General features: G+C 37.5%; 2 protein-coding genes across 2 annotated transcripts; both read right to left on the minus strand.

Moving 5' to 3' along the window:
• Positions 1-641: 641 nt before the first annotated feature.
• On the minus strand, positions 642-9,767 carry LOC104255705 (uncharacterized). Its single transcript, XM_009809853.2, has 9 exons — positions 9,690-9,767; positions 7,690-7,914; positions 6,238-6,444; positions 4,670-4,903; positions 3,747-3,900; positions 2,454-2,563; positions 2,197-2,310; positions 1,421-1,567; positions 642-767 (listed from the first exon to the last, which is right to left on the minus strand). Exons 1-9 carry the CDS (start codon positions 9,765-9,767, stop codon positions 642-644), a joined length of 1,395 nt encoding a protein of 464 aa, XP_009808155.1.
• A 6,562-nt stretch (positions 9,768-16,329) lies between these two features.
• On the minus strand, positions 16,330-26,374 carry CZH18orf54 (chromosome Z C18orf54 homolog). Its single transcript, XM_059834150.1, has 6 exons — positions 26,081-26,374; positions 21,872-22,022; positions 20,656-20,764; positions 19,118-19,249; positions 17,458-17,531; positions 16,330-16,569 (listed from the first exon to the last, which is right to left on the minus strand). The coding sequence occupies exons 1-6, from the start codon at positions 26,358-26,360 to the stop codon at positions 16,458-16,460; spliced, it is 858 nt and encodes a 285-aa protein (XP_059690133.1). The 5' UTR covers positions 26,361-26,374; the 3' UTR covers positions 16,330-16,457.
• Between the last annotated feature and the right edge of the window lie 1,373 nt (positions 26,375-27,747).

Below are 27,747 nucleotides of genomic sequence, written 5' to 3' on the forward strand. Positions count from 1 at the left end.
GGCGCAGGTGCCCATCATGAGCTTATCTGCTACTGAGTCTACATTCTGCTAAGAATCTAGCCTCAAATGCTTCAATCAAAATCAGATAGCAGTTTGGTGGCAAAAAAGTCAGGAAAAGGAGTTAGCCGTCCTCAGTTCTAACACAGTGCCTCACTGAGGGGACTGCAGTTAGGGGAGGGAGGGCGAGCATGACCTGAATGTGTGACAAGCTCGTTCCTGCCGTCACCGTCACCGTTAGGTGCAGGGCTTGTAACACAACGCCTGGTTTGGGGATACGCCGAGCTGTATAAACACCCTGCATTTGTCTATAGACGCTGCTAGATAAGAGCGCTGTCTACATGGCAGAAAATCAATGTAAACCTCAGGAGCGTGAGGGAAGAGACATGGTGGGATAACGGATGTTATACAGAGCAAAAGGCAATTGTCATGGTAGAAATGACTTTAATATACAATCAAATTACATTACACTATAAATAAAACATGATAAAATACAAAAAGAAAATAACTTTTAATAATTAATAACCCCAAATTCTTCTTTTTTCTGAACATCTCCTCTGGAGATGCGAGAAAGGTACCAAAAAGTACTGCTAGAAACGTGGCGATCATGAAAAATTCTTGGAGCCATTAACTGCTAAGAGAGGTTATTTGCCTAATTTTTTGGCAGCCTTTGGGAACTTCTTAAACTCATCCTGTTCCTTGAAAAAAAGCTGAGCAAGGATATGATCTGCTGTTGCATGGAAGTAGTCATTCATACGAAGAGTTTCCAGCTATGAAGAAAAAGACAATATTTAAAAAAGAATAATTATAGCTACCTGATCATTTTTACAATATTAATAATATGGAATATTGAAGTGCACCTCAAATCCAAGATGAAAATGAATTAATATAAAAGTATATAACTGATGACAAGTCTTACACTGGGCTGTCAAGACCACTGGGTACATGTAACCTTAGAGAAATACACCCTTGCTCTGGCTCCTCCGACGTAGACTAGTTCCAGGCTTACAAAGATCTCTCCCTTTCGTGGCTGCTCAGGTTGTGAAGACCCTCAGCCTGGCCAGTCCGCCCAAGGACAGGCTCCGTCTCTTGAACACCAGCAGTACCACATGCACAAACACAATCTGAATTCCATCTCTCTTACACACACGTACAATACACACACATGCGAGCATATCACACCCTACCACAGAGCTTTTCTTTGTCTTCCCCACCTCCTGTTTCCGTGTACAGAGTTTTGATAGGTGTTGCATGCCAACCACTCACACCAGAAGGGAACTTGCACTGTCAGAGTACTTTACATATTCTTAGAATTTCTTTTGAAAGGTGTGCACCAGAGCATAAAGCTTACATGCATGAGAAAAGCATAAGATTATGTACAGTTGAACATTTTTTTACTCCCCTTGTCCCTATGAATTCTCACCTGGTTCCCCGTACTGTAGGCTAGAATCAAAAACAAATCCTCATCACATACGCTCTTGATATAATGCTGGGTTCCAACAGGGAAAAATATGACATCTCCAATGCCGATGTTGAAGTTGGCAGTGACTCCAGAGAGAATAACTCCAACCTATTGCAAGTAAAGCAGCAATCTTCAACACCAACAATTTTCAGTGTGTTGTTACTGTATAAATGCACAGCAACAGTCCCAGCACTGCACCGAAATCAGCTAGCATAGCATCAGTGCTTTCACTGATCCTAGGCAAATCCCTGAGTAAGAACATGCTAAGTCCTCACGTGATGGAGTCTCATCATTCCATCTCTATTACCTTTGCACTTCAAATTTGCACTGAGTGAAAAACGTAATAGAATCCTGTACTCTAAATTGTAATACTCACAAAATTTTCTCTATTTATCTGTGCCTCAGAGGCGCTAAATCAAAAGTATTGCCTTTTTACTTTGTACTCCCAGTATTCAGGAGAGTGGGGATTCTTGTCATAAGCATGTGTGATTTTGCTGAACAACTTAACAAGGTGGACCACTTCTGCTCTTTGTGTAACTCCACTTTGACTAGAGAAGCTTCCACAGATGTAACTGAGATCAAAATTTTGCATGGAGAAGGAAAGCGCAGACACTGAAGGTTTTGTAATGCTACTAACTGTACTATTATTAATCAGGGCTGGGAATCAGTTATTAGGTCTGTAATTGTTATACAGCCAAAACTCCACTGACTTATCCCTCCCCGATGTAACAAATTACCTGTCCACAGCCGCTAATGACATAACCCATCTCATTAGCATTGAAGTGGAAATGAGGCTGCCCCAGTCCATTGCTGAATATCCTGAGAGTTGCTAAGGTAAGGGTGTTTTCATGCTGAAAAGCAGAACAACAATGTTCAGAAAATCATCCAAGTTTGTTACACCCCTGTTATACATGGCAAAGCAGTGATGAACCCCCACAAATTGCATACTGTGCCTTATGTTTAAATAGCTACAGTATCCAATTAAAAGACATACCTTGTTCAGTGACTCACTAAAAATTTTTTCTGTTTCATTTAGTCCAGTGCCATTTATGCGGTAGCGAGCCCACTGGAAGATTCCTCCTGGAAAATGATATTCTGCTGACCCTAAAACAAAGACAGCTAAATGAGCATTTCCAACAAGGTTTGGTTAACATTAGTTGTTAGCGCATTGGCCAACTTCAAGCCATTACTACGTACTAAACTTGAGGCCTCGAGTCTTACGAGCCTCTGGAACCAAAAAGAAAGCCCACTTAGCTTATCTATCCTTCGTGCACTAGACACTATGCAATCTCCTTTACAGTATTTTTGTGTATTCAGATAACCATAATGAAAACCTCCAACTAGATTTTTTCCATCCCAAATTGCTATCAATAACGATACATTTAAAGAACATACTAACTTTCAGTATATTAATTCGTGTTAACCTTTATGGCACTGATTGTGTGTCACAGAATTTTGTAAAGTACTGCCAGTGCAGAAGAACATTTTGGTCCAACTGCAATGATTTTTGTCACCCATTTATTTCTCATGACCTCCATCAGCTGTGTGGGGAATTCCGGACCTGTATTTGCTTTTTATAGCTGCTTGAATAGACTATACTACTTGGAATTAAGTTTTGCCATCTATGTTTATTAGGTGCTCACTGATAATCACTAGATCCAGGCTGTACAAAGGTTGTTTAATGCAATTGTTGATAAACAAAGAGTAGATATGGTTCAATGCTGTTTATGAAGTTTTATTTGTAAAAGAACAGGGAGGACATAATTAGGTATATGTTAAGGTGTTTATTTATTGACATTTCATATGCAAATGCAAGATACTCTAAGAAGCTCAGCACCGCTCACTCTCCAGCTAATCTGCTGCAGGTCTGCCTGGCCTAGTAGATTTTAATTTCTGAATGAAAAGTTTAGGTTTAGGTTATTGCTTAACTTAACTGTAGCAGGGAACACACCAGTCCTGGTTACATACATCAGTAGAAAACCTTGAGCTGGGAAGTATTTAGTTCATGCCCTGCTGCTTACTGGCATTCTGCTCTCATATCTACTGTTGCAGATAGAAACATTAAAATCAAAAGGGTAAACTACTCTGAGATAAGAATCAGGTTATGCATCTGCAAAGGGCAGTAATTAGATGTATTATCAATATATTTTTCATTTTATCTCCTCAAATTTGTATAATTTCTCTATATACTTTTTAACTCCTGTTTCAGTGAATCGATTACAGATCCCCTCCTCTCCCGCTCTAGAAACATGAAGAGCTCTTGCATACAAAGTTCTTAGATGTATACCTTTGAGATTGTAGAAGTACTGCCATACGAGGTTGTCCGGAGACTGCACATAGGTGGCATTTTTTACAAGCTCATCTAAGTTTGGTGGGAGGTTAACTGCTTGATCTTCTGCTTGTTTCTTGAATGTTCTGATGAAGTTAACTCCACCTTGTGGCTGTGGGACACACAATGCATATTAAGTTGACAGAGACACACAGCAAACTGCGGAATTAAAATTTTGCTTTGTTGAATACCCCACTTAGTACCTGGTGGTAGACAAATTCTGCCTTGTGGACATACCTCATCTCTTTAACTGCCTAGCCCTGTCAATACTCTATTATCCTCCTTTGCTCTCTGCCCTTCCTCCTCAGTTACCACAGAGGGTTGGAGCAGAAGGGAAACTTGATCCGTCTCCTATCAAACTGTTTCAGTGTGGGAAGGTCTATCACAATTCTGTGGTTTGAACATGCAAATTCCTCAGACTCAGCAGAAACTCTGTGGCTGTATTCTTGCTCAAGGGACATTGCCAACTAGTCAGTTCAAATAAGATCCATTTTAACAAGGCTATGGACTTATCTATAGTTTCCTATGAGACCCTCTCATACCACAGAATTCATCAAGGGTCTATTGGGAAATTAGCTTTGGGCTTCACTATGTTATTTTCCTTTCCACCCTTGGAAATATGGAGGATCCTCCATGAATGTGAAAAGGAGAAAAAGTTTCTTGGAGACAGCATCATCATTTATTTCTGCTTGTGTAAAAAGGAACACACAGGGTGGCACAGTGTCACACAAAGGACATGTATACATCCTTCCATGCTGATGGGACTAAAAAGAACAGCTGAGGTAGGGAGGATCCGCTCCAAAAAATATAGAGAGCAAGCCTGCACTGCCATGTTAATGTGTAGAAGACTAGATAGAGGCTGGCTATCCTATCATACAGACCTTTAACGCTCTAGCTGCTATATCCTCTGGGGTAGAGAAAAATGCATCATCTACATCCAAGGTCTGAAGTTCTTCATGTGTTGTAAAAAACAGCAAGAACACACAGTCTTCTGACCCTACGTTCTTTATCCAATGCACAGTGTTTCTAGGGAAGAAGATCACTTGACCAGCCGTGACATTGTATGTGGTAACCACGCTGTCATCTGCACCAATTACTCCAATCCAGGCAGTACCCTGTAACATAATCAGAACTTAACAATTGTAATGAAAGTTTTCTCATTTAATCCATATGCGGCAAATCAATAATTCAAGTAACCTAAAGGCTGTTAGGAAAAAACAGATCCTGATGCACTCTCTAACAAGCCTTTGTGAACTTAAATCCAGAATAGCATTTTAAGTGACAAAATTTTAGAAGGTTTAAGGAACACATGACAAATACACATTTCTCATACTTAAATAGTTTCTTATTAAAGAGGCTGTGAACGGCTATAAAGGAGCCATCTTTGACCCAAAACTGCTGGAGAGAGGACCGGATGTTTGTGGAATGCCTTATGCCAAGGAGCATCCCCCATCCAGCTGGAGCTGTTCAGTTCTATGCTGATCAAAATAGGAATAATTATTCTTAGAAATAAATTAATAATTGAGATATATCTAAGCACCTGTTCTTCCAAAGAAAGATCATTTTGTTTTCAAATTAATATGCTGTCCTGAATTCCTCACGGTGAGTTTATATTTATCTCTCTTATTTTCTTCATTTTTACAGATTTGGAATTTGACACTCAGATGAGATAGAACAAACCTTTTCAAAGAATATTTATCTGGGGGGGAAAAGGGAGGGGTACTTGGTCTAGGAAAGAGAAGGCTTTATAGGAACAAAACAGTCTTCCGTGTATAAAAAGTTGTGAGAAAGAAAGATGATCTGAGGGTCTCCACAGCCAATGGAGAGAAACAAGGATTTTTTTCTGCAATAAACAAAAATGCGCTTTGTGTACCAGCACAAACATTCTAATGGTCTGTGTGATGAAACATGGGAGACAACTATTTTTTGATTTTATAATAGCTCCTTTGTTGAAAATTTTTAAAAACTGAACAAAACTGTCAGATATGCTTTAGGTGTTCTTATCCTGCATCAATACAGGGGATGGAGCCAGAGGCTTTCTGAAGAACCTTAACAGTCCTTCATCTCTGTGATTCTGTGATGGTTCTCTAATATAATTACTTTAATCATTGTAAGCACTTGGATAAGTACATAAAATTCTGTAACTTCCAGGTAACCAAAGTCTCCTCTGACCTCATTTTTTAGACTTCATTGGAAGCTACAGGTGTTTGGTACTCTTGCAAGTAACAACATTAAACAACCTCTTTCAAGCATCTCCATTTGAAAATGTTATTTCAAGCAAGAAAACTAATGTCATACATCAATCAATGGTAATTTTGCTTTTATTACCCGTTAACATTCATATGCAATGTATATGTAATTTTTTTTTTTACATAAGTACATCATCTGTATAGACATGATGCTTTAAACTGCAAAACCAATTGGGAAAGCTGAAATAATCAGATAATACCTGTAGCAGGTAGCCGTGTTCATTGGCATTAAAATGCCAGTGGGGAGCCCGAAGCCCTTTGCTTTTGATCCGTAAGGTTCCAAAAGTCATTTTGGAGCGATGGTTATTGATACTTTTTCCAAATTCCATTTCTTCATCACTTTGATATTCATTTACATCCTTCCTGAATCTTGCCCACTGAATTTCACCACCTGGGTAGTTATGTACCTGTAAAGTTAGTGAGAGTGGAGAATTGTGTTAATTGTGGACAGTGGTGACCAAACAATCCAAAAATAGTTCAGAAAATTCTTGGTCTAAGCAACACTGAAGGGACTACTCCTTTTCTCAGTGAGGATTCCCTCTGTATGTATTTTAGTCACTTTTCACAATCATTTATATACTTTCTCGTGTCGTGAGATTTGTTTTTACAAATGAGAGATAAATAGAGATACCAAGAACAAAATGATCTGCTCCTCCTCGTCTTACATCATTCTGGACTTTGATTTGGGAAATCAATTACATATATGCTTAAACTTATAGACTGAAAACATTTAGAACATTTGCTGAGTAAGACATTTTCCTGAATTTCTATGTTTGCAAACTATTTTCACCTGAAAATATTCCTTTCCCAATATTAGTACTGCCTCTAGAACATGTTTTGTACTTAGAATAATCATCTTTCACTGAGGAAGGGTATATTAAAAGGGTTGCTCTCCTCTTAAACACTTCTGTTTGCATTCTTAAAAACATTTTTTGTTTGAAAATTAGTTACATAGTTAAATCTAACATGAAAAAGTACCAGAATGGCTGTTGTCAGTTTAAAGTGGCCTACTATCTATCTATTCTTTTTCCTCTTTTGCTGAAAAGCAAAAATTAATCAGGAATTATTTTTTTATACAGATATATATTTAGAAGATGGATTATGTCTTTAGAGTTTGCTCAAAGCATATGTTTCGATAAGTATCAAAATACACCTAAAAAAACCCTATATAATTCCTAGGGCTTCATTATGTTGTCAATTAATTCATTTTAGCTCACTGAAATAAGATCGTAGTTAATTTTTCTTTGTAACATAACAATTTGTTTGATTCCAGTCCTAAGAACGAAAAGGTTAGTGTGCTACTCGGCTTACATTAAAATTTGCTCTTTCTGGTTTTGTTTCTCAGAATTTCATACTGTGTAATTTCAGAATCACACATAAAATGGGTGTCTTGTCTTGAAAGCCTAATTTGTTGGAGCAATTATTTAGTTCTCCAAGAGGTACTCCAGAGATCCATACCACTTCCAACATCTGTTATGAATTGGAGTGAAATGCCATCAGGAAGTTTGTGTCTCTCCCCATGGATTATAAAAGAAGCCTGGATAACAGGTTTAGACTGATCACCTAATGCTTAAAAAACAGTTAGGTGAAATTAATTCATTAAACTTCTATATATGATGCTAGAATATTATTGCACAAGATGAACAATTTACCTTTGATTTCCCCAGATGATTCAGGAACTGGAATTTGATATCCACACTTTTTTCATCTGGTTTTGGGGAAGATGCACCATCGTCTTTAACATCCGTCTCTTTCATAAAGGCAGCATTATTTACATAGACCAAGGACAGGGCCAGTACCCCTATTGCAGTGGTGATAACACAGGCCAACAGACAAACTAGAAAGACTTTCATTAGGGACCAGTTGCCCTTTCTTTCCTGAAATCAATAAAAAGTCCCCCGCAACCAAAAAAGAAAGCTTTATTAGATCTAACACACAGGAGAAAGTTTGTGATAGTTCTTTTGTAATCAAAACAGTATGCCTTTCAGAAACACAGGTGTAGCCAAATTATTGGGCCCAGTACAGGGAAACCTCATAGAGTATGTTATCAGATTGTAGCTGTCCTTTCATTATTTCATCAAGTAAAAGCATGTCTTCATCATCCTAGGGTCTTACAAATGCTTGAAGATTTTTTCATTGCTGTTTCTAATCTATATCACAAAACACTGAAGACCTGTGGCATCAACTCATGGCAAACCTTCAACTCTGGGGCAGAAATGCTGCCCCTGCTTTATGCCACATCTCACACAGCCCAGCTCCCTGGCAGCGGAGAAGGCAGACAAGAATGGGGAAATGTCATCTGTACTAATGGCTCTGGGCATAATTTCTTTCCTGAAAATTTCCTTTGTGGACATTCAGGCCTCTGGAGGAGGGTGAAGGGGAGAAGCAGCTGGGCATGCGGAAGCACACAAGTTCTTTATAGAAGGCCAAGGCACTTCTGGCACCATAAAGCATCACCTTGGTGAGTATATTCAGAGTTTCTGGTCCCTTAACCATTTTTGCTGCTGAAGCTGCAGCTTCAGATGAATAGAGACTGCATTCTCTGGCCCAAATTTTAGAACTATCTACTGATTCTGGGTGCACAGCTTTATCTACCTTTAAAAGTCTGATTTTTCAGACAGTGAGTGCCTGAAAATGAGCTACAAGTGTTGATTTCTTAAGCTGGACAATCAGAAATGAAAAAATTGAAGATGACTTGCTGAATTTAACAAAATTACCTTTTGCGTGGATCTATTTGACAAAAGCTCTTCACAAATATATTTCTCTTGCCAGCAGAAAAGTGCTCAAAATACCACCCTATTCTATTCGGTAATAATCTTTTCTACAGTTTAAATTACTCTCTTTTTAAAGCTTGTGTTCAATTAAGTATTACAACAGCAGTACTCAGACCACGGAGTCTCATCAGAGAACAAGGCTTTATAGTTAAATGCATTTGAAATCCCCATTTTCCAGATTTGAAGGACCTTTAATTTACAGCATTTTCACAGCAGTGGCACCAATTCAATAATTATTTTTAAAGTTGAAAGTACATATTACACAATAACAACTAATACAGAACATTCAACCTCAGCTCAACTGTGTGGAGTGAGTTATGTTGTGAGAAAATCAATAGCCTTGGTATATTTATAGCCAAGAAGCAGCACTGTGCTGACTGCAAACAAATGTAACGGCTTATGAGCGATACGCCAACTCTCATTCAAATCCCAGGAAGCAAAAACTTTAATGAGAAAATTACAGAGAATTACTTTTCTCAAGGGCAAAAAAAAAAGAAAAGATGAAACAGTACTCTAATGTGTAACTCAGTAGCGATACTAAACATTACCACAAGATGAGCTTTTAAGTAGCTCTTTCTGTTAAAATCAATGGGGAATCCTCCAAAGATAATTACTTTGTCCAGTAGTTAGAGGATAAAGAATTTAGCTATTAACTTAAGTGGGGCCAGGGAATTCTGTCTCACAGTTCAGATCCTAGCTAGTGCACATGGAGCTATGCATTTTAGGACCTTAGCAACTGAAACCCTTTACAGCTTTTATTTTCTTCAGGACCTTCTTAATAGTATAGGATTAGGTCATACCACAAAATAAGGGTTTAGTCTTCAGACTGACTCTGTTAACAATAGTTTGCTAGCACTGTAGAAGAAAATGACCGGTACCTCTTTCTTTGGCCACTCTTTTCCTTTTGAAGAACTTTGTATGTTCTCTCCATGCATTTCAAATGCCTGGTTATCCATTTAGTAAAGCTGAAATAGATTAGTCCACAGAAGACAAGAAAAACATTGAAACAAAAGAATGTTAATTCCGATATGTGCTCAGTTATGTTACAGGGTCCAGGGAAGTGACTCATCTTCTTCTGCATAGTAACACTAATGGCATTTAGTGCAGTACCATTGTGCAGAAATGTGATGCAATACAAAAAACTCTTCACTAAACTACAACAGAAAGGTCTGACAATTTCCACATTCAGATTTAACGTTATTCACATATCACATGAACCCTAAGACACAACATGACAATGAGATAGAGTCTGAACCATCAAATAATTGGGGGAAAAAAAAAAAGCAGAGGTCATCTAGTTCCTTTACCTATGCTAAAGGCCTAATATATTTATATTACAGTTTTGGCTGGTTGTGCAATCTACTTTTACAACCACAAAAACGGTTGAGTTTCCAGAACTTCTTTGGCAACCCATTTCCCTGCTTAGATATTATTATTGTTAAAAAGGTTTTCACAAGCTTAAGTCACTCTTGCTGCGACAGAACTGTCACATTTTACCCTCCCGCGATGGACCTAACTACACAGGAAATGCCCTACTAGGAGAGACCAACAGTACCTTCAGTCCAGTGTTTTTTCTCCAATGGGGCTTTAGGAAATGATAAGGGAGAGCATAGCCTGGCTACTATTTCCAAGTTACACCTTTCATACTATACAAGCACACATAACTGTTGGATGAGAGATGCTAGAGGAAATAGCCTCTTCCCTTTAGATTTCATTTTATGAAAAACTCCGTGACCTAGACAAAGTCTTTTTTGAACCTGCTGATACTCCCTGACCTCCTAAGTTTACTGCTTGCTGGTTAAAACAAAGAGCACTTCTCAGTCTGAAACAGATCTCCTACTAGCTCCTTTAAGGTCTCCTACACTTCTGTGTTGTGGAATTTGAGCAACAACAAACACATGTGCCCCTCTCCAAGCTGAAGGTCCCAGCCTTTTTAGTCTCTCCCTATGAGGCAGCTCTTCCATCTCCGTGATCATTTCAGTCACTCTCCTCTGGATCTTCTCTAACTCTACCACATTATGAAAATAAAGAATAGCAATAGACTTGTTAACTGCTCTCCAAGTACTGTTTTCCACCCATCTTTACACTTCCCTAAAAATAATTTAATATAGACTATGATTCCTTGTTTTGAGGCACACAAGTGTTAAATGTTGCTACGCAGCCATAAAAAAGAAACGAGGCTTGTGTAATACACAGTGTTCGTAATGATCTCTCTCTCTTTTTTTCCCCCCTCATTTCTTTGATATATTCCATGTTTGATTATGTACTTCTGAACTTCTAGGAAACTGAGGTTAAGCTTAGTGCCCTGTAATTCTTTGGTATCATTTAGCTGACTTTTTGTTAAGTTACTTTGCTAGTCCCATTTCTAGACCCTTATGAGACTGCACTGAATTCTAAACATTACTGATAACTCAAAGATAGCTTCAGCCATTTCTCCAAGAGCCCGGTGTTAATGCTGGTAGGTGTAGTCCACTGAACACAGGTAGTGTGCGTAAGAGCTAGGAGTGATGTTTTCCCTGTCGTAATCTGAGCTTTATCCACTGCCCGTTGCCATTCATGTTTTAAGTAAATGTTATACGTTCACTGACATAATTTATTACTCACTGCAGGGAGGTCATGGACCAAGATTTTCTTTGGTCCTCCCTTATATCAGTAAGGGACTTACTGCTTACTAGCATAAGCAATAAGGAACTTTTGGGTTATCTTCTTATCTTTCACAGGTCTTCCTCCTTGTCTCTCATTTTTGTGCTTTGGAGTTTCCAAAAAGCACAAAAGTCCAAGGTGACTCATCTTTAGGGACAATTCTAGCTATTTCCATTATGCTTCCTTCTTGAAGACTACTGAGGACTACAAGACACATTACATTTATTTTCACTGTTCCATATTAGGATATCCTGCAACTATATCTTAAATATATGTATTTTTATGAACTGCCAAACTTCTGAGCACCTTTTTCCTTGACTTTTTCACAGGATTTTGCAAACAGGTCTTTCACTTTCTTGTACTTGTTTTTTTCTATTCTTCCTCTTTTCCATTCTAAAAATCTTGAAAACCTTGTAAGAAAATTATTGTGTTAACCTTCACCTTCTGTATCAAAAACTGACATCATCCTTGTCTAAAAATACCCTGGATACCCTGTATTCAATTTATTTTTCCCAACAAATATTTGGTTAATTAGTATCTCCTCAAGGCAAATTATTCTGTCAGTTGTTTACAAAAATGTTCTTTCCGTCTTATCCTTCTTTGTTTGGTGGTCTTAATGGTAGGTCCTCAGCATAACAGCATTCAGGCTTTTTTATCCTTTTATTATCATAAAGATACTTTCAACAGGTTATCTCCCTCTATATTCTAGACTTCCAATACAAAGGTAAATATTCATAGAGAAACATATCTTCCCTCCCCTTTTCTTCAGGAGCCACCTCCACTTTTTTCTGTATTAATTCATTAACAAATGAAATATCCCACCAAGTAAACATTTACGTGCCTAAATCACAACTTTGTATAGAACCGTGTACATTCTTTCATTGAGTTTCCATACAGCTTGCACTAGTATAGACATTTTAAATGTTGAAAGTCCCTATTGCTTCAATCTTTTTTAAAAAAACCCTACATTCATGGTTACTATGCTGCTGGTCACCTTTCCACTGATAACACTCACATTCTTTTGTCATCAGTCCCCATTAATTCTAGTTTAAAGCCTTCCTTCCTAAGTTGGTAAGCCTAAACCTAAAGAAGCACTTATTTTTCCTTATGAGATAGAGCCTGTCTTTCCTCAGCAGTCCTTTCTTTTCTGTTCTGGAAGAGCTGTGAAAGCTCAGCCATTCAAATTGGCAACAGCAGGATCAGGTCAATTAAAATTAATGAAAAGTTTTTCTCATTTCCCTTTGAGCAGCAATTCTCTCTGCACAGTGAGAAACCTACCAACTGTAAAGTTGACCAAATATTTTGAGTAAGGGCACAAAAATTAAAAACCATGGTAGATCACAGAATCCATGATCAACAAGAAGGAAAATATACATCATGATTTTCAAGGGTTTCAGAATTCCAGATACTTATATATATGTGTGAGAATCCATAAGCATCTCTTGGAAAACAAATACAACTGCTCTGACAGTGTCAGTTACCTAAGAAAAGAATTAATAGCTTGATAATGAGTGACTATGGGGCTTGCAGTTTTTCAGATCCTCCTTTTCAGACTAAAACAGGTATAAACTCTAGCCAAATTAAGCATCTGCTGGCAGCACCGTTAGTCTTTGTGATATCTGGAGCCTGAAATTAAGTCTTCCTATATCAGCACCTTTTTGTAGCAGTGTGAATACAGTGATGCAGAGATTTGCTGATGCAAATGGGCTGTTACAGAGGAAAAGATAACTGCAGCATATAGTCATTCCATTTCAAGACCAGTATCACAATAGACTCTCTCATTAAGCCTTTAAAGGGCAAAAATCCCTGAGATAAAAATCCCATCTATTTTCCTCCCACCATGACAAGTCAGTCTTACCACAGATAGGATCTTCACAAGATATAAGAGCACAATACTTGTCTTCATCAAAGCCTTTACTCCCCTCAGCTCTGTTTTACTGATATATATACACTGTAATTCAGGAAGTGCCCTCCTCCTAAAAGATTTCCTGTATATGCAAATACATAGGATCACAAACACTCGTGCACGTACTTAGCAAACAGTTTTTGTAACTTGCTGAGAAACGGTGACTTTCCTTCTATGTAGTCCCGCAATTCTATTTTAGTATTTCCTCCAAAGCCTGGTCTCTGTCCTTGTGCCTGCCTTTTTGTTTTTCCGACTGTCACTACAGAAGACTGTAGTTCCATAAAATTCCTTTTCTCTGATCTAGCCTCAAGGACAACATCATCACTGACATCTTGGATATGGCAATTACTTTTGTTTAGTACTTGATTTACGTATTCCATTATTTTTCCTGAGTGGCAACTTCTTTATTCTAACTTATAAGCAAACTAAATTCCAGCTATAATTGCAAGAGCTGACCAGTGCATACAACCAAAAAGTTACTTTGCTCTATCGATATATAAGGGATCAAATTCCTCTTGAAAATACTCTGTAATGGCCATAAAAATCTTCATAGTATTAAAAAAGTTATTTTGATGTGAAACCAGTTGTCTTCACTTACTGACTAATGGTGTTTTATTGCGTTTTTTTATTATTTTATTCTATTATAGTCTTATTTGAATTTCTATTGTTTACAACTAGAAAATGTCACTCATTCGTTGCTTAGTTTCACATGCTTAAGGTACTTTCATCTTGTACAGTACAGTACCACACACAGTGGACCTTATCCATGATCAAAGCCTTTCATACCTGGCCAATATAAAGTTAGTAAATATGAATATTCAATAATGTCAACAATACTTTTAGTTGTTACCTAGGTCTGTGTGCCACAAAAGCCCAAAAATGTTGTGCTGAAATTCTCCATCAAAGCACATTAAACTGATAGAGGAGAAATATCCAGATGCTAATAAAAAAACTCCAAAGAATGAGGAATCTCACAAATACGGATAGGTATGAGGATTCTCCAAGGGGGAATTAATGAAAAAGATTTTCCAAATGGCAAACAAACTCTGCCCTAACATTAAGAGAAGTTCTAAGGGAGCAGCAGGTGCTTTACATTTGTCCTATGCACCCCTGCAAACAGGATACAAGGGGAGTGTGGTATAACCTGTAAGGACTCTCAGGGCATCAAGTCTTGCTTTGAGTCCCCCTTGCTTGTGCTACCAGCACCCCAAGGACTATCTGTACACCTGGTTGGATAAATCTGTTTTCTACTATGAGCTATATAGGCACAAGCCCCTTCAGGAACAGGAGAGCTATGATAGGTAGTGCCACACAGTGGCTGAATCTGAGGTGTACTAGCTCAAATGATGCAGCATACACACACTATGCATAACTACCTATACATAGCATCCATAGTAGTGCAAAAGTAGAGCAAATTCATTGTGATCCATACTCACACATGTGTGATGTCAGGGAAAAAAAACCCTCATCTTTCCTTGCACATCTGAATTCCTTTGATAAAATGACCTCTGGCAAACAGATACTGTCTTAACACAGACAACAGTAATACCTACAGTATCAGTTGTTTTGTACATTCACGTCTCAGCAATGCAATGCTTTATAACAGCTTCTACAAGAAAGTTTTCTAGAGGAGTAATGTCATTTTCTGCACTCTGATTCCAGATCTAGCTCTCAGCAATTGAGACAGACAAATAAAATCTGTCTGAAATACATTATTACATATTACTTATGGTTCACCTATGTTCTCATGTCATGACAGTCATAAAATGAAGTCATTTATTACTATTATGTCTCTACTTACTAATTCTTAACAAGGAGATGGGAGAAATACGTAGCTAATCTTCCTTCTCATGATGTCATGACAGTCATAAAATGAAGTCATTTATTATGCCTCTACTTACTAATTCTTAACAAGGAGATGGGAGAAATACGTAGCTAATCTTCTTTCTACTTTTTCCTTCTGGTTTCTATTTCATTTTTCGAATCAGTACATGCTCAGGTAGCGCGCTCTCATGTGTACCTATAAATATCCAGATTAAAAGGAAACAGTTCACTAGAAAGGCATGTTGCCATACATATTTTGTTTACTGACAGCATAAAATGCTAGGCTACGTTATGTAAGCCTCAGAAGAGGTACAAAATGCTTCTTTCAAAATGTTCTGTCAATATATTTCCATTCACAACTCAGATTACTACTTGCAGCTTTTCTCTTTGTCTCTCAATTTGCTATTGCTACATAGGGTAAGTCCTACTCTCTGCCCTGCACAAGTTCCAGTGCTTATTAGTAGCTTTCACAAGCTAATTCTATCAATTACATTGTAAAAAAAATAATATTCTATTACTTCTCTGCCTATTTAGGCCCACTAAAGGATTTTTATATGTTCTAAAGCTAAGAACAAAGCCAAGGAAGACAGAAGGGAGATTAGGACTTTCTAGTAACAGTGACAACCAGCTGTTGGATCAGTTCAGCTGAAACACATCCTGTGCTCCTAAACAGGATGCCTCTAAACAAGTGCTTTCTCTCCCCAAAGAAGCAGGCTTTACTAGGATGTGAAAGGGGGACAATTCAAAAAGACTTCAGGCACTTTTTGATACCAAATATATTTGGTAAGTTTGTGGTCGGGGAACAAGGAGCATACAATTACATCAACTCAAGTCCTGTTAGAAAGAACAGGACTGAGAATATTACATAATTATATTATTGCTAAACCTTACTGCATAACTTTATGCATAATACTGAGCTCCCCCGTTTCTAACAGGCCATGTAATGAAGCGATGACTAGAATTTGCCAAATAGTTTAGGTTTTTTAAAATCTTTATAAACACACAGATTCTTCCACGAAAATGTTCACATTATTTTAATTAAATATTCTTTAAAAAGTGGTATCTCTTGTCACATATTGTTAGATCCTACTTGAAGCACTAATACTCAGTTAAGCTTTGAAGTAATTAATGAAAAGAACAAATATGTACAGAAATACTGAATACAACATTTGAGAACATGCACTGGTTCAGCTTTCAGAAAACTCTTGACCAGTGGACAGGCTGACAAATTATTCAAGTTACAGAATATTAAAATATTCTTAAGATATCAACTTCACAGATTATTCTTTTTTTCTTGTCTATCTTCTTCATGATCATCGGTCTGCTCTTGTTGGTTACTGTTATCTTCAACAAGACTTTTAAGACGTGACAAATGGTGCAAAGCCCTAGATTAGGAAAAATGAAGACTTTAACAACAGTGTATATATTACTATTTACATTTAACACAAAATGTTGATTTCTTACAAACAGCTTAACAGTTTGAATGGTATTATACACAGTTTACATCTCTATGTCTAACTGTTCCACTTATTCTGTTTTAGAGATTATAAAATACACTAAGATTTTTTTTTAAAAGATAAAACACTTTTTGGAATGGAAATTTTAAATACATCTCAAATACAGGTGCTCACACAAACATACAGCTTCTATTAAATTATTATGGGATGGGTACCTAACACAGGATGTTAAACATTGCAAAACATTATGTTATAAAATAGCATATCAATACTGAAAGTGACTGTATTTATTTTAAATAAAAAATCTTTTAATTTTACATTACAGTATAAAACTATACCGCAACACTGAGTTTTGTTGAAACAAGTGTTCTACATAATAAAACCCCGTTTTCCATTCTGCCTTTTCTCAAACTTATTATTTTAGTCACTTATAACTGTTCACTAGGACTTTGCTGATTTCATTAATGAAATGTTTTCTAGCAATTATTTTCTCCAATGTAGTGGAAAAAAGTAAGAACATCTTTTGTCCCATATTAAAATAATCAGACCTGGAGAAGTTTGTAAAGTCCATCTATGTGTAGCAATAATTAATTTGTTGGTATTGATGAAATACAAATGCTTATTTACAGAGTACATCTCTGCAACCATTCACTAGCTATTTCTCTGCTCCATTAACTGCCATGTTTTTAATTATTCACTACTGGCTTATTCTTAACAGAGATTTCAGATCACATGACAACTCTCTCAGCTAATTTATCATTTCTTTTCTGTACTTTCTGAAAACAGTGAAAAGTCAGAAAATCAATGGTCACTTACTTCTGAATAGAATTAGTAAGAGGGATTATCTCACTGTCACACAGTTTTAATTCAGCCTCTGCTTTTTCAGAAAGCTTAAAAAAACACCCAAAAAAATTGTTAACTGAGGGAAGAAAAGTAGCTGACTATGACAGAGAACATGGAATTTTTATAGCACATTGCATTGTGACATATTGCCAACAACTTTATAGCATCATAAAGTAATTCAGGTTGGGAGGGACCTCAGGAGGTGGGCTATGCTCAAAGCAGAGGCAGCTATGAGGTTACAGCAGGTTGCTCAGGGCTTTATCCAGTTAAATCTTGAAAAGCTCCAAGGACAGAGACTGCACAACCTCTCTTGAACAACTTGTTCCAGTGCTTGGCTGTCTTCAGGGTCAAAAAGTTTCTCCCAATGTCCAGTGTGAACCTCCCGTTTCAGTTTAGGCCTGTTTCTCATCCTTCCACCATGTACCACTATGAAGACCCTGGCTGGCTCCATCTTCTTGATACCCTCCTCATAGGTTGCAGGAAGACTTCTATTAGGTCACCCAAAAATTCCTCTTCTCCAGCCTGAACCAGCCCAGTTCTCTCAGCTCTCCCCCATAAACAAGTGCTGTAGCCCCCAACCACCTAGGTGTCCCTCCACCAGCTTATTGATGTCTCTCCTGAGGTGAGGGACCTAAACATGGATGCAGTTTTATAGATGTGGTCTAGTAAGTGCTGGGGGATACAAAGGGACAATAATTTCTCTTGTTCCATTGACTGTGCTCCTGTCCATACAGCCCAGGCCCCGCTGCTCCTCTTTTGCTGCCAGGGCACACAGACAGCTCACGTTCAGCTTGGTACCTACCAAGACCCCTTGGGCATTTTCAACAGAGCAGCTCCCTAGCCAGGCAGCCCCCAGCCTGTACTCCTGCAGGGGTTTCTTCCTTCCCAGGTGCAAGGTCTTGCATTTGCCCCTGTTGAATTTCATGATGTTCCTGTGGACCCGTTCCCTCAGCCTGCCTGATCCACATATACACAGAGCATTTCAATCACTACTGAGTATAAGACATAGGGTTTAAGACCTGTATGCAAGCAACATCATGAAAAAGGTAGAAAGAGATAATGAAGTCTATGAAATAATTTTGAAACAAAAGTGCCACAAAATACCAACTCACTGATGCCAAAGGAGGCAAGGACAGAGAATTCGAGAATGTCTGGCTTTTAAAAAATTTGGTCCACGCCCCTGAAAGCCTAGAATTAACGGGGATTATCAGAAGACGACAACTCTTCCAGAACACAGCTATTGCTGGAGCAGCAGAGGAGAGCACAGCCTGCTCTCCTAGGGCAGGATTGACTGAAATGTCGCCATCTCCTGGCTTACAAGTCCTGCTTTCTGCAGCACCACGGAGGCCGCTCCCGAGCTCCTGACCTGCCACATGCTGCCCCTGCGAACAGGAGAGACTGCAGCCTGAGGTAGCACAGAGTCTCCAATTTGCAACAGCAGCAAGACACAGTGGACTTAGGGCACAGCAGCCTTGAGCATATGCTCCTGATGCAAACTGGATTGCATCTGCTGGCAGCGATCTTTCTAAGGTGACTGGAAACCAAGTCTATAAAAGGACTAACAATTTTTCTCAGAAACGTATGCAGCACTTGGATTTTGACAAGACACAACATATGGAAACTGACTACTCACTTTTTCAAACTCTTCCTTTTGCTCAGCAGTTTCATTTTGGCTTAAACTTCCCTGAATTGCTTGCAGTTTAAACAACATCAGCTTCAAAGCTTCAAGGGGTCTGTGATGATGACCTCCACAAAAAGTGTTTTCCTAAACCAAAACCCAAAGAATTTGTTGAGACTGCAGTGCATGTAAAACAAACCAACCAATTTTTGAAGTTTCCCTAAAACAATTTAAAGGCTAATTTCTATGAGTGTTTCCCTCTACCTATTCTTTAAAGGTCTATTTGTAAGTTGTACATGTATGATGCTACACTGGTTCATCTTAATTTACGCCACTGTATGGTCAGTGAAATCACTGTAAATACATACATTGTTAGGAAGACGTGAAGCAACACAGAAAGGCCTCAGCCCTGGCTTGTGTAAAATAATTCAAGAATATTAAGACTGTCGGTCCTTGTAATGCTATGGCAGCAGTGCTGGAACATGTTTCAACATTTCATAACTGATAGAGCAAGTAAGCTTCCTTAATGATAAACATAGATTTATTCATATAATTAGCATCTATATGATATGATATCTGCTCATTCTAGAATCAAAAAAGCAAATTAACTCAAGGCGACAAAAATTTGTGGATAATCTAGAAATACTTCTGCCTAGAAATGTCTGATGATCTAGCAGAACCAAGAGAACATGAAGGATGAAATACAGTGAAGCACCATTCATCAGACAGAATAATTTGAATTATTAATGCACATTGTTAGGTTCTGTGTCAATTAACTCCTTCAGGAAACAGAAGTATGTGCCACTGTGGGAAAACTTAAAGGACAATGCTCTGTCTACTACAAGATGGGAAAACAGAATCTTAGAGCAGTTAAGATTCAAGGACAACAGGGCAGAAAGTAAAGGAAACATACCAGTACAGAAATTAACGGTATGCCTTTCAACTAGAATACTGGGCAGCTCAGTGCTCATCTCCCTAGCTAAGAAAAGGATAAAGGGTTCATATAATCAAAATGAAAGACTGAACAATATTAAGAATGCCAAGTAGGTAATTAATATGCAAGAATGGGAATAAAATAATGAATCAAAAGAGTAAATACAATCCATGACCCAATTCCAGTGCAACAGCATAAATAATAAGAAATATGTTACTTAACTTACCTCTTGAACTTGACTCATACCCAACAGTACATCAGCCAGGCTAGGAAATTAGTAGTATTTAATACATTGATAACAAACATTTTCTTCCTTTACTCGAGGCAGGAAAATTATTATTGAAACAAAACATCAAGTGTAAAAGTCAAACTATTACTAAGCAAAGCATTTTACAGTTAGATGCTTTCTTAACCATAGTTGTAACCACGGGTTAGATTATAGGATTTAATGACTGTATGAATTCATCATGCTCAAATATGACTAAACTACTGCAGTTAGACTTTCTACTTAATATATTACAGAAGAAGAAAAACCAATTTACAGGTATTCCCCCTTCTAATATTTACCAGCCTCAGATATTTTGAGCACTCTCAGAAATAAATACTCAATTTTACTGACCTTATTTTTGTCATTTAAACAGTCTTCCAAGAACTTATGTATGATATCTGCCTTGGGGAATGGTAGAGCATTCTCCATGTCCTCACAGCACACAGGCACTGGTGGTTTGCTAAACCAACATTAAAGATGCAATGGAGAACAATAATAGGTTTATAAACTAAAATAATGGTTTTAGGGTATAGTAATTGTGATAAAGCCAGATATGTTTCATCACTGCAACACCAAGGGGGTGCTGAGTAGTCCTGTCAGCACTTTGGTGTATGTGAGAGAAACTATTTTTTCCAGTTTTGCCAGTATAATCAAAACCTGGGTAGCCATACAAATCAGCTAAACAATAAAGGCAAGGTAAGGACTTCTTAGCTATAATTTATTACACATGGGTTTCTTTCTTACACCTGGTACTCCTCCATTAATATCCAACACCTAAAGAAAAATAGTTACCTTCTGCTTACTGACCTCTAATTCTTCTACAGTCTCTAAGGTATTTTAATTCAAAGCTAGTAGTCTCACAGAAACAGGTATTAATGAAGCCTGATTTCCAGTGATGTTCTCCTATGTGGGTATTCTGGTGGCAAGCAGGAGCTTAGATTATTAGCCTCTCTCTCTCAACAGAAGCATGAATCGTACCACTTCTATTATCGTGTGCAGGAATGCTGCAGTTTGAGACTTTTACTCACCTGTTACATACTGCTAAAATGAACCCATAGTTCAAAATCTCTGGGGTAAAGGGAAACTGAGAGACAGAAAACACCCAGACCACATACACCTAGCTGCTTCTTAGAAACTGTAGGAAATTGTAGTATTGATTTTTAGCATTCTTTGATCCTGTGAAATAACCTTTCAGCTCCTGAACAACTGAAGTTTAACTCCCAAAACCACTCCAAAACTTCCCAAAGCCACACTGCTTTTTTTAAGAAATGGGCTTCCCGCTATTAACTTCTCTTTCATAAACTTTTAATCATAAACTAGTAAATCTGTTAATTTAAGTGCCATTAAATAATTTTTCTTTTGAAATAAATTTCTTCTATATCACTGATATACAAAGTTATTATTTTGACCTTGAAATATCAAACATTTAGCACTAGCAAGAAATCTAATAGTAAATCCTTTCTTTATGTACATGCCACAGCACTATTAGTTATAATCTATATACAAAAGCAATTAATATGTTATGCATTTTCATGAACAAATTAGTCCAAAACGTATGTTTACTTACAAAGCACCTGGAGCATTTTCCCATGATCTTTCTGCTCCTAGTATATCTGTTGTAGAAGGACTGTCATCATTTTCCAGAGCATTTGACAAATCTTCAGTTGAACTCTCCAGACCTCTGTCAGCCTTCAAGGTAAGTAGCTCAAGCTGGTCTTCTAAAAAAAAAAAAACCAAGGACACAATGTGTCCAACCCTCTTCAAGGGTATTATTTCCACATTGCTTTTGATTTTATGTAATACTAAAAAAAATTACTACAGATGAATTAACACTGGAAATATTTTACAGAGAGTATAGCCCCAATACAACTCCGTTGGTTATCTTGGTATGGCATGTAAGTCACCAGTACCAAATGGGATCTGCAAGGTTCTAGCCAGGAGAGTATTTCAAGTAGTCATGCGCTTCTTTTCCTAACTGATGTAAAACAAGCATTATATGCAGCATTAAAGATTATTTAATGTTTTTACTGTGCTTTCATGCTATAGAAAATATAATTAATTCACAATATGATATTAAATATTACTTATTAATACTGTAAGTTCTTAGGTTAGTTTTCTTATTATTTTGTACAGGTTTTTCTAATAGCTGCTTTTACAGACACCTGGGAGAGAAACCATGCAAACAGACATGCAAATCACATATACAATCACATACAGGACTCACTTAAAAATACGTTGAGACAAGTGCTCAAAATGACAAACACATTCTCATGTATTTTTTTTATACCTAGCCTGTTCATAATTGGTAAAACGTTCTCTGTGAAAAAAAGATATAACCCTGTATTTAAAGTTCATCATGCATATGCATTAGAAAGGTATTTGCAAACATTTGTATATCCGGCATTTTGTTGCTTTGAATTCACAGCATAAACAACATTTTAACTTAGTTTTTATGTATAACCTCTTGGAAAAAGGGAGAGATCAGTATTTACGCTTTGCATAACAAAGAAAAGATATTTTTCAATTAATAAACTTAGACAGAAGTGGAGGTAATTAACACTTTGAAATGTTAGTATCTCATATCAAAGCAAATCTTGCTGATATTTCATAATACAAAGGTGGTGCTTCACCACGGGAGGACCTCCCTGCTTCTGAAGAGCGATGGCCTGCTGCAGAGAGTAGCTACATGAGAGATTCACAAGGAAAGTCTTTACATAAACTGAAGGCACTGGATAACCTAAATATATGGGTTACAAATATCTCCTGATGACTGTGTAAAGTAGAGAAAAAAAGACTGCACAATAAATGGTATTTTTTACCAGTTTGACAGGTTAATTTACACTATGTTTAGGAATCTCTCTCCCCCAAGGTTACACTTCATGTAATTTAATTTAATGCCTGAAATTCTATTAAAATATTTATGGAATTACTGTCATTATCTTGCAATAAGGTACTAAATATGCCACTGTAATAAATACTTTGCTGTAAAAGGAATGCTTAAATATTGATTTATATATGAAAACTTACAGTATAAAAGCTGTTTAACTTGATCAACTACTAGTAAGTGGTTTGAGTAATTTGTCAAAGATGGAAATGGATAAATCTACTGTACAGTACAGTCAGACTAACATAGTGTTGGTTAAAAAATGTACATGTCTTTATACACATACCCTCAAAATTAAAAACAAATTATATGAAATATAGTTACCTCGGAACAGCTTTTTAGTGTGTCTTGAAAACGAGTTCTCAAATGGGAAGTGTGCATCTGGACTGTCATAATTGCAACTTTCTTCTACTTTGTTATCACCTCTCAGATCCAGGCAACCATTTTGTTCAAAAAAATTAGAACTGTCTTTATCTACAGAGTGTCTTTTTTTCAGGATCTCAAAAGTTTGTGAAGAGGAAGCTTTGCCTCGTATGTTAAAATTTTGACCATCACTTTCTTTAGCTGAATCAGAAAAAAGGTTGTAACTCTTAAGCCAGACTGGATATTGAAAATTGGGAATACTACTTATCCCTGATACACTTAAGTCAGACTTCTCACTGGTAAGCCACCTCGGATAATTCTTAAAAGGAACAGTGTTAGAGTTCTCTTCAAAACACAAGGGTCTCGAACTTCCTTTAGAGGAGACAGAATCGTACCCATCAGGTGTATACACATTGTGTTTCTTTTTGCTGAAGGCTCTGTGTTGATTCTGGTGAGCAACAGCTTTCCCATGCTCCTGGAGACTGAAACCACTTTCAGTATTGAGTGATGAAGTTTGGTAAGGGCAGAAAGATGTTTTAAGTGACTGTCTGTTCCACTCACTACTTTGATGCCCTGATTTAAAAGGAGTATGCTGGACAAAGGGCAGTGATCCATCTGCTGGGTATGCTAACAGATCATCTGTTGCAAGACTAATCAGGTCTGGGTCACACTCAGCCTGCCTTCTACAGGGTGAAGCAAGAGAACCCAATCCTATGTGCTGATTAAAATCGTCCAATGCTGAAAAACAAAGATATTTTACATGAATTGCTAAACTTCAAGCATACCAAAAGGATACATTGTAAGATCTAACATGGCATAATAATTTAAAGCTGCAATATATTATTTATCAGGCAGTACTGAATTAGTTCTTGCAAGAGTGGTTCCATTTCTAATCAGAATCTTGATAAACACCTTACCAGTCAAAAGTTACCCCTCCTTTCATAGTACACATTTACAATTTTGATTTTTTTTTAACTTTTTATTTAAGAGAAACAAGAAATCAATATTCTACAGTCCATTTTTAGTTTCGCATTCAGAACTGTATATTTTGTAAATGTGTCCTTAGTATTTCAGTCCTGGTAGTGACGCTTCCTCCACACAGTAATGTTAGGGATGACTTTCCCCATATTGAAATTGAGCACATTTACTAAAGAAAAAGATGGCTAAAAGCAACAGCTTACAAGGCAAGTAGACAGACAATGGGCCTATAGACCCATTTTGTGACTCTACAGAAACTCATGCTATATAAGATTCAACCTGGCAGTTTTTCAGGGAAGAATTACAGCATTACTTTTTTTTTTTTTTCACTGAAACTATGAAGAACTTTGATTCACAAAAATAGGTTCTCCTCAGCTAGTACCTGGAAGTTATTTTTTCTCACTTTCACTGTAATATCAGTAAGTGAAATCTGTATATTACAGACTGTTATAACATAAAACATACATGCAGACTAGCCAATATGTGAACAGAGCTAATGAGACTTCTGCAAATAACAGCAATAGAGAAAGTACAAGTAAAATAGGAGGAGATGACATCTTTCATAGAACAATTTCTCATTTTTAGTGATAAACAGAAAGCTTATTTTTGTTTGGGAAATCAGTTAAACATAAGTAGAAGGTGGTTTGTATTAAAAAAATATAAACCAAAAGCTAAACACAGCTTAAAAAATAGCTGTCTTGATAAGAGAAAAAAGGAAAGGTGTGAAGCTAGAGGAAGGTTATAGGCTATGGCAAAGAAAAAAAAAAAAGCCCTGAATAATACAATATGCTACCATACCTGCCAATGCCAGTGCAACCCAGGCAAGTATCCTTTTTCAGGCAGGAAGTTTGCCTGTACTTAGGACTTTGTTATTTTAGATATAATGGACAAAACATTTGCAATATAAATGAGCTCAAGCACAGTTATCTACTCTAGATCTTCTCATAAAAGTTCATATAATCAATTAAATATTTATTTATTCAAGCTAAATAATAACGACAAAAGCCAATTCAAACCCATATACATTACCCATTTGGGTTAGACTTCAGACCCAAAAGGACATTCCTTAAAAAAAAATTCAATGGATAAGAGGCAAATTTTGTTCTAAGACAAAGCAGTGGTTAAAGGAATTCCTTCAATTAATTAGATTCTGATGTTACTTACTCTGGAAAGGAAACAGATTTTTTTTCAAGACTCAGGTTTAAGCAATGATTTACACTGTCTTTAGCACATATTCACATATAGAAAATACAATTTCTATTCCATACTCTGGAATTTATTATTGCATCTATAAGCGTGGTCATGAATCCTCACCAATCCACCAAGCTTTTACAAAAAAGCATTACAGAGAATGACAAATATTGCTAGCCATGACCAAGCATCATTTACTATACCATAAAGACTTGTAAGCAGTTGTGCAGGGAACATTCCTTCAACAAAATACACCTGGTGTGAGACAAGGGATGCAATACTATTGGCAATGAAAAAAAAACAAAGAACAGAACAGCAAACACCAGAACTTATTAAAAGGCATATTTGCAGAAGACATACCATGTTTTTCTTTGGCATGATGCTTTGAAAACTTAACTTGTTTGGGAGTGCTTTGATATATGCATATTTTTCCAGTGCTTATTTCTGAAGACGTGAGACTTAAATCAAAATCTTCAATATAAGCCTCCAAAGCCTCAGATGCAGAGCTGTAAAGCTTGTCCTTGTAGTGAATCAAACTGTTTGAGTATGGATTATTGCTGTCAATACTATAGCTTGTTAAAAGAGAAGATACTGTTGAATCAGGAGAGCAAACACTGCTTTCTTTTATTGAGCTTGTCATAGTTTTTATCCACGTTTCTGTTAGAATCTTCACTCATCTTTTTAAACATTCTAAATGGAAAAAGGAAACAAAACCACAAGTGATCATCTGCACTGAAATGCCTTCTCTTAAACTGTAACACATCTAGGATTTTTAAATTTTGTTATGTAGTTTTATTATTTTCCTGAAAAATGCTATTTAGCTATTCAACTCTGCTGCTTTTCAAATAAGTTTGTCATATATATGCAGCACCCCTAGAAAAGTAAAAGGCAGAAAATAAAGGCTCTTGGAAAAAAGATAACAATAGGGAAAACTTCTTGTATATTGAAACTTTAGTAGTGGGGGAAAAAAAAAAATACAACAATAGAGCAAGAAAATCCAGCTCCTTGCTAGTTCTAGAGGAACCTCAGTACCCTGCTTTTGCAAGAACAGGATTTAACGTAAGAATTGCTGACATTTGTCACCAATTATACTATTCAGCAAAAGACCCACAGAAGTATCATAACTTTTGATTTCAGAACCAGCACAAAAAAGTAGCATTTATGGTCAAAAACAGAAGTAAAAGTAGCTTAGTATGAAAATCTAAACAACTCTGAGTAACAAGAGCAGGAAGCCATTACCCTCGTGATATTTTTGTATAACTGGAACGGGTACATACAGCAAAAGAAGCCACATGCGAACACTTAGAATCGTCCTATTTATGCGATTTAGTCAACCCAATCCAAGCCGCCTTTGTAACCCCACAAACCGTAATTTGAAGAGTTGGAAGTGCAGGCTTGTTCCAAATGCTATAATTGGGATGGTCAAGGTCACTGAAAGAAACCTAACAGTACGTTTCATCCCTGTAGGTAAAATACCATTTTACAGAAAAATCTGTTAAGGTGTTAAGGAAACAGGTACTGTAACAAGCAATAAAGATTAATAACTCTGTTATATCCAATATTGCATGCGTACAAGGATCACCATGCAATAGCAGCGTAAGGATTTATGTGAAAAAGGCACAGTGGGGGTCAGGTCTTCCAAGGCCGAAGCAGTTTTCCCCAGAAAGACGAGGGGCCGGGCTAGGCACCGCCCCGAGGGCAGCGCGACCGGCACAGAGACCCCCGGGGGCCCCATCCCCACACAACACCGCCGGGAGAGGCAGGGCGGGCCCGCACAGGAAGACCCGGCCGCGGCGGGCACCCCCGACCCCCTTTCCCTCACAAGAAGCAGTCAGCGCGGGAAACAGCAGCACCCAAAGAAGCACAGCCCCTTACGCCCCGCCACGAGGGTGCATCACCCTAGCTCCTACCCGCCCGCCACCTCCCCAGCCCTGCCCAGGAGCCCCGGGCATCCCCACCCCACAGCAGCCGCTCCTCCGGGCTTTGCCGCGCAGCGATTTGAAAGGACCGCACCCCTTTGCAAAATG

Source organism: Gavia stellata, chromosome Z (assembly GCF_030936135.1).
Source record: "Gavia stellata isolate bGavSte3 chromosome Z, bGavSte3.hap2, whole genome shotgun sequence".
Lineage (NCBI taxonomy): Eukaryota > Metazoa > Chordata > Aves > Gaviiformes > Gaviidae > Gavia > Gavia stellata.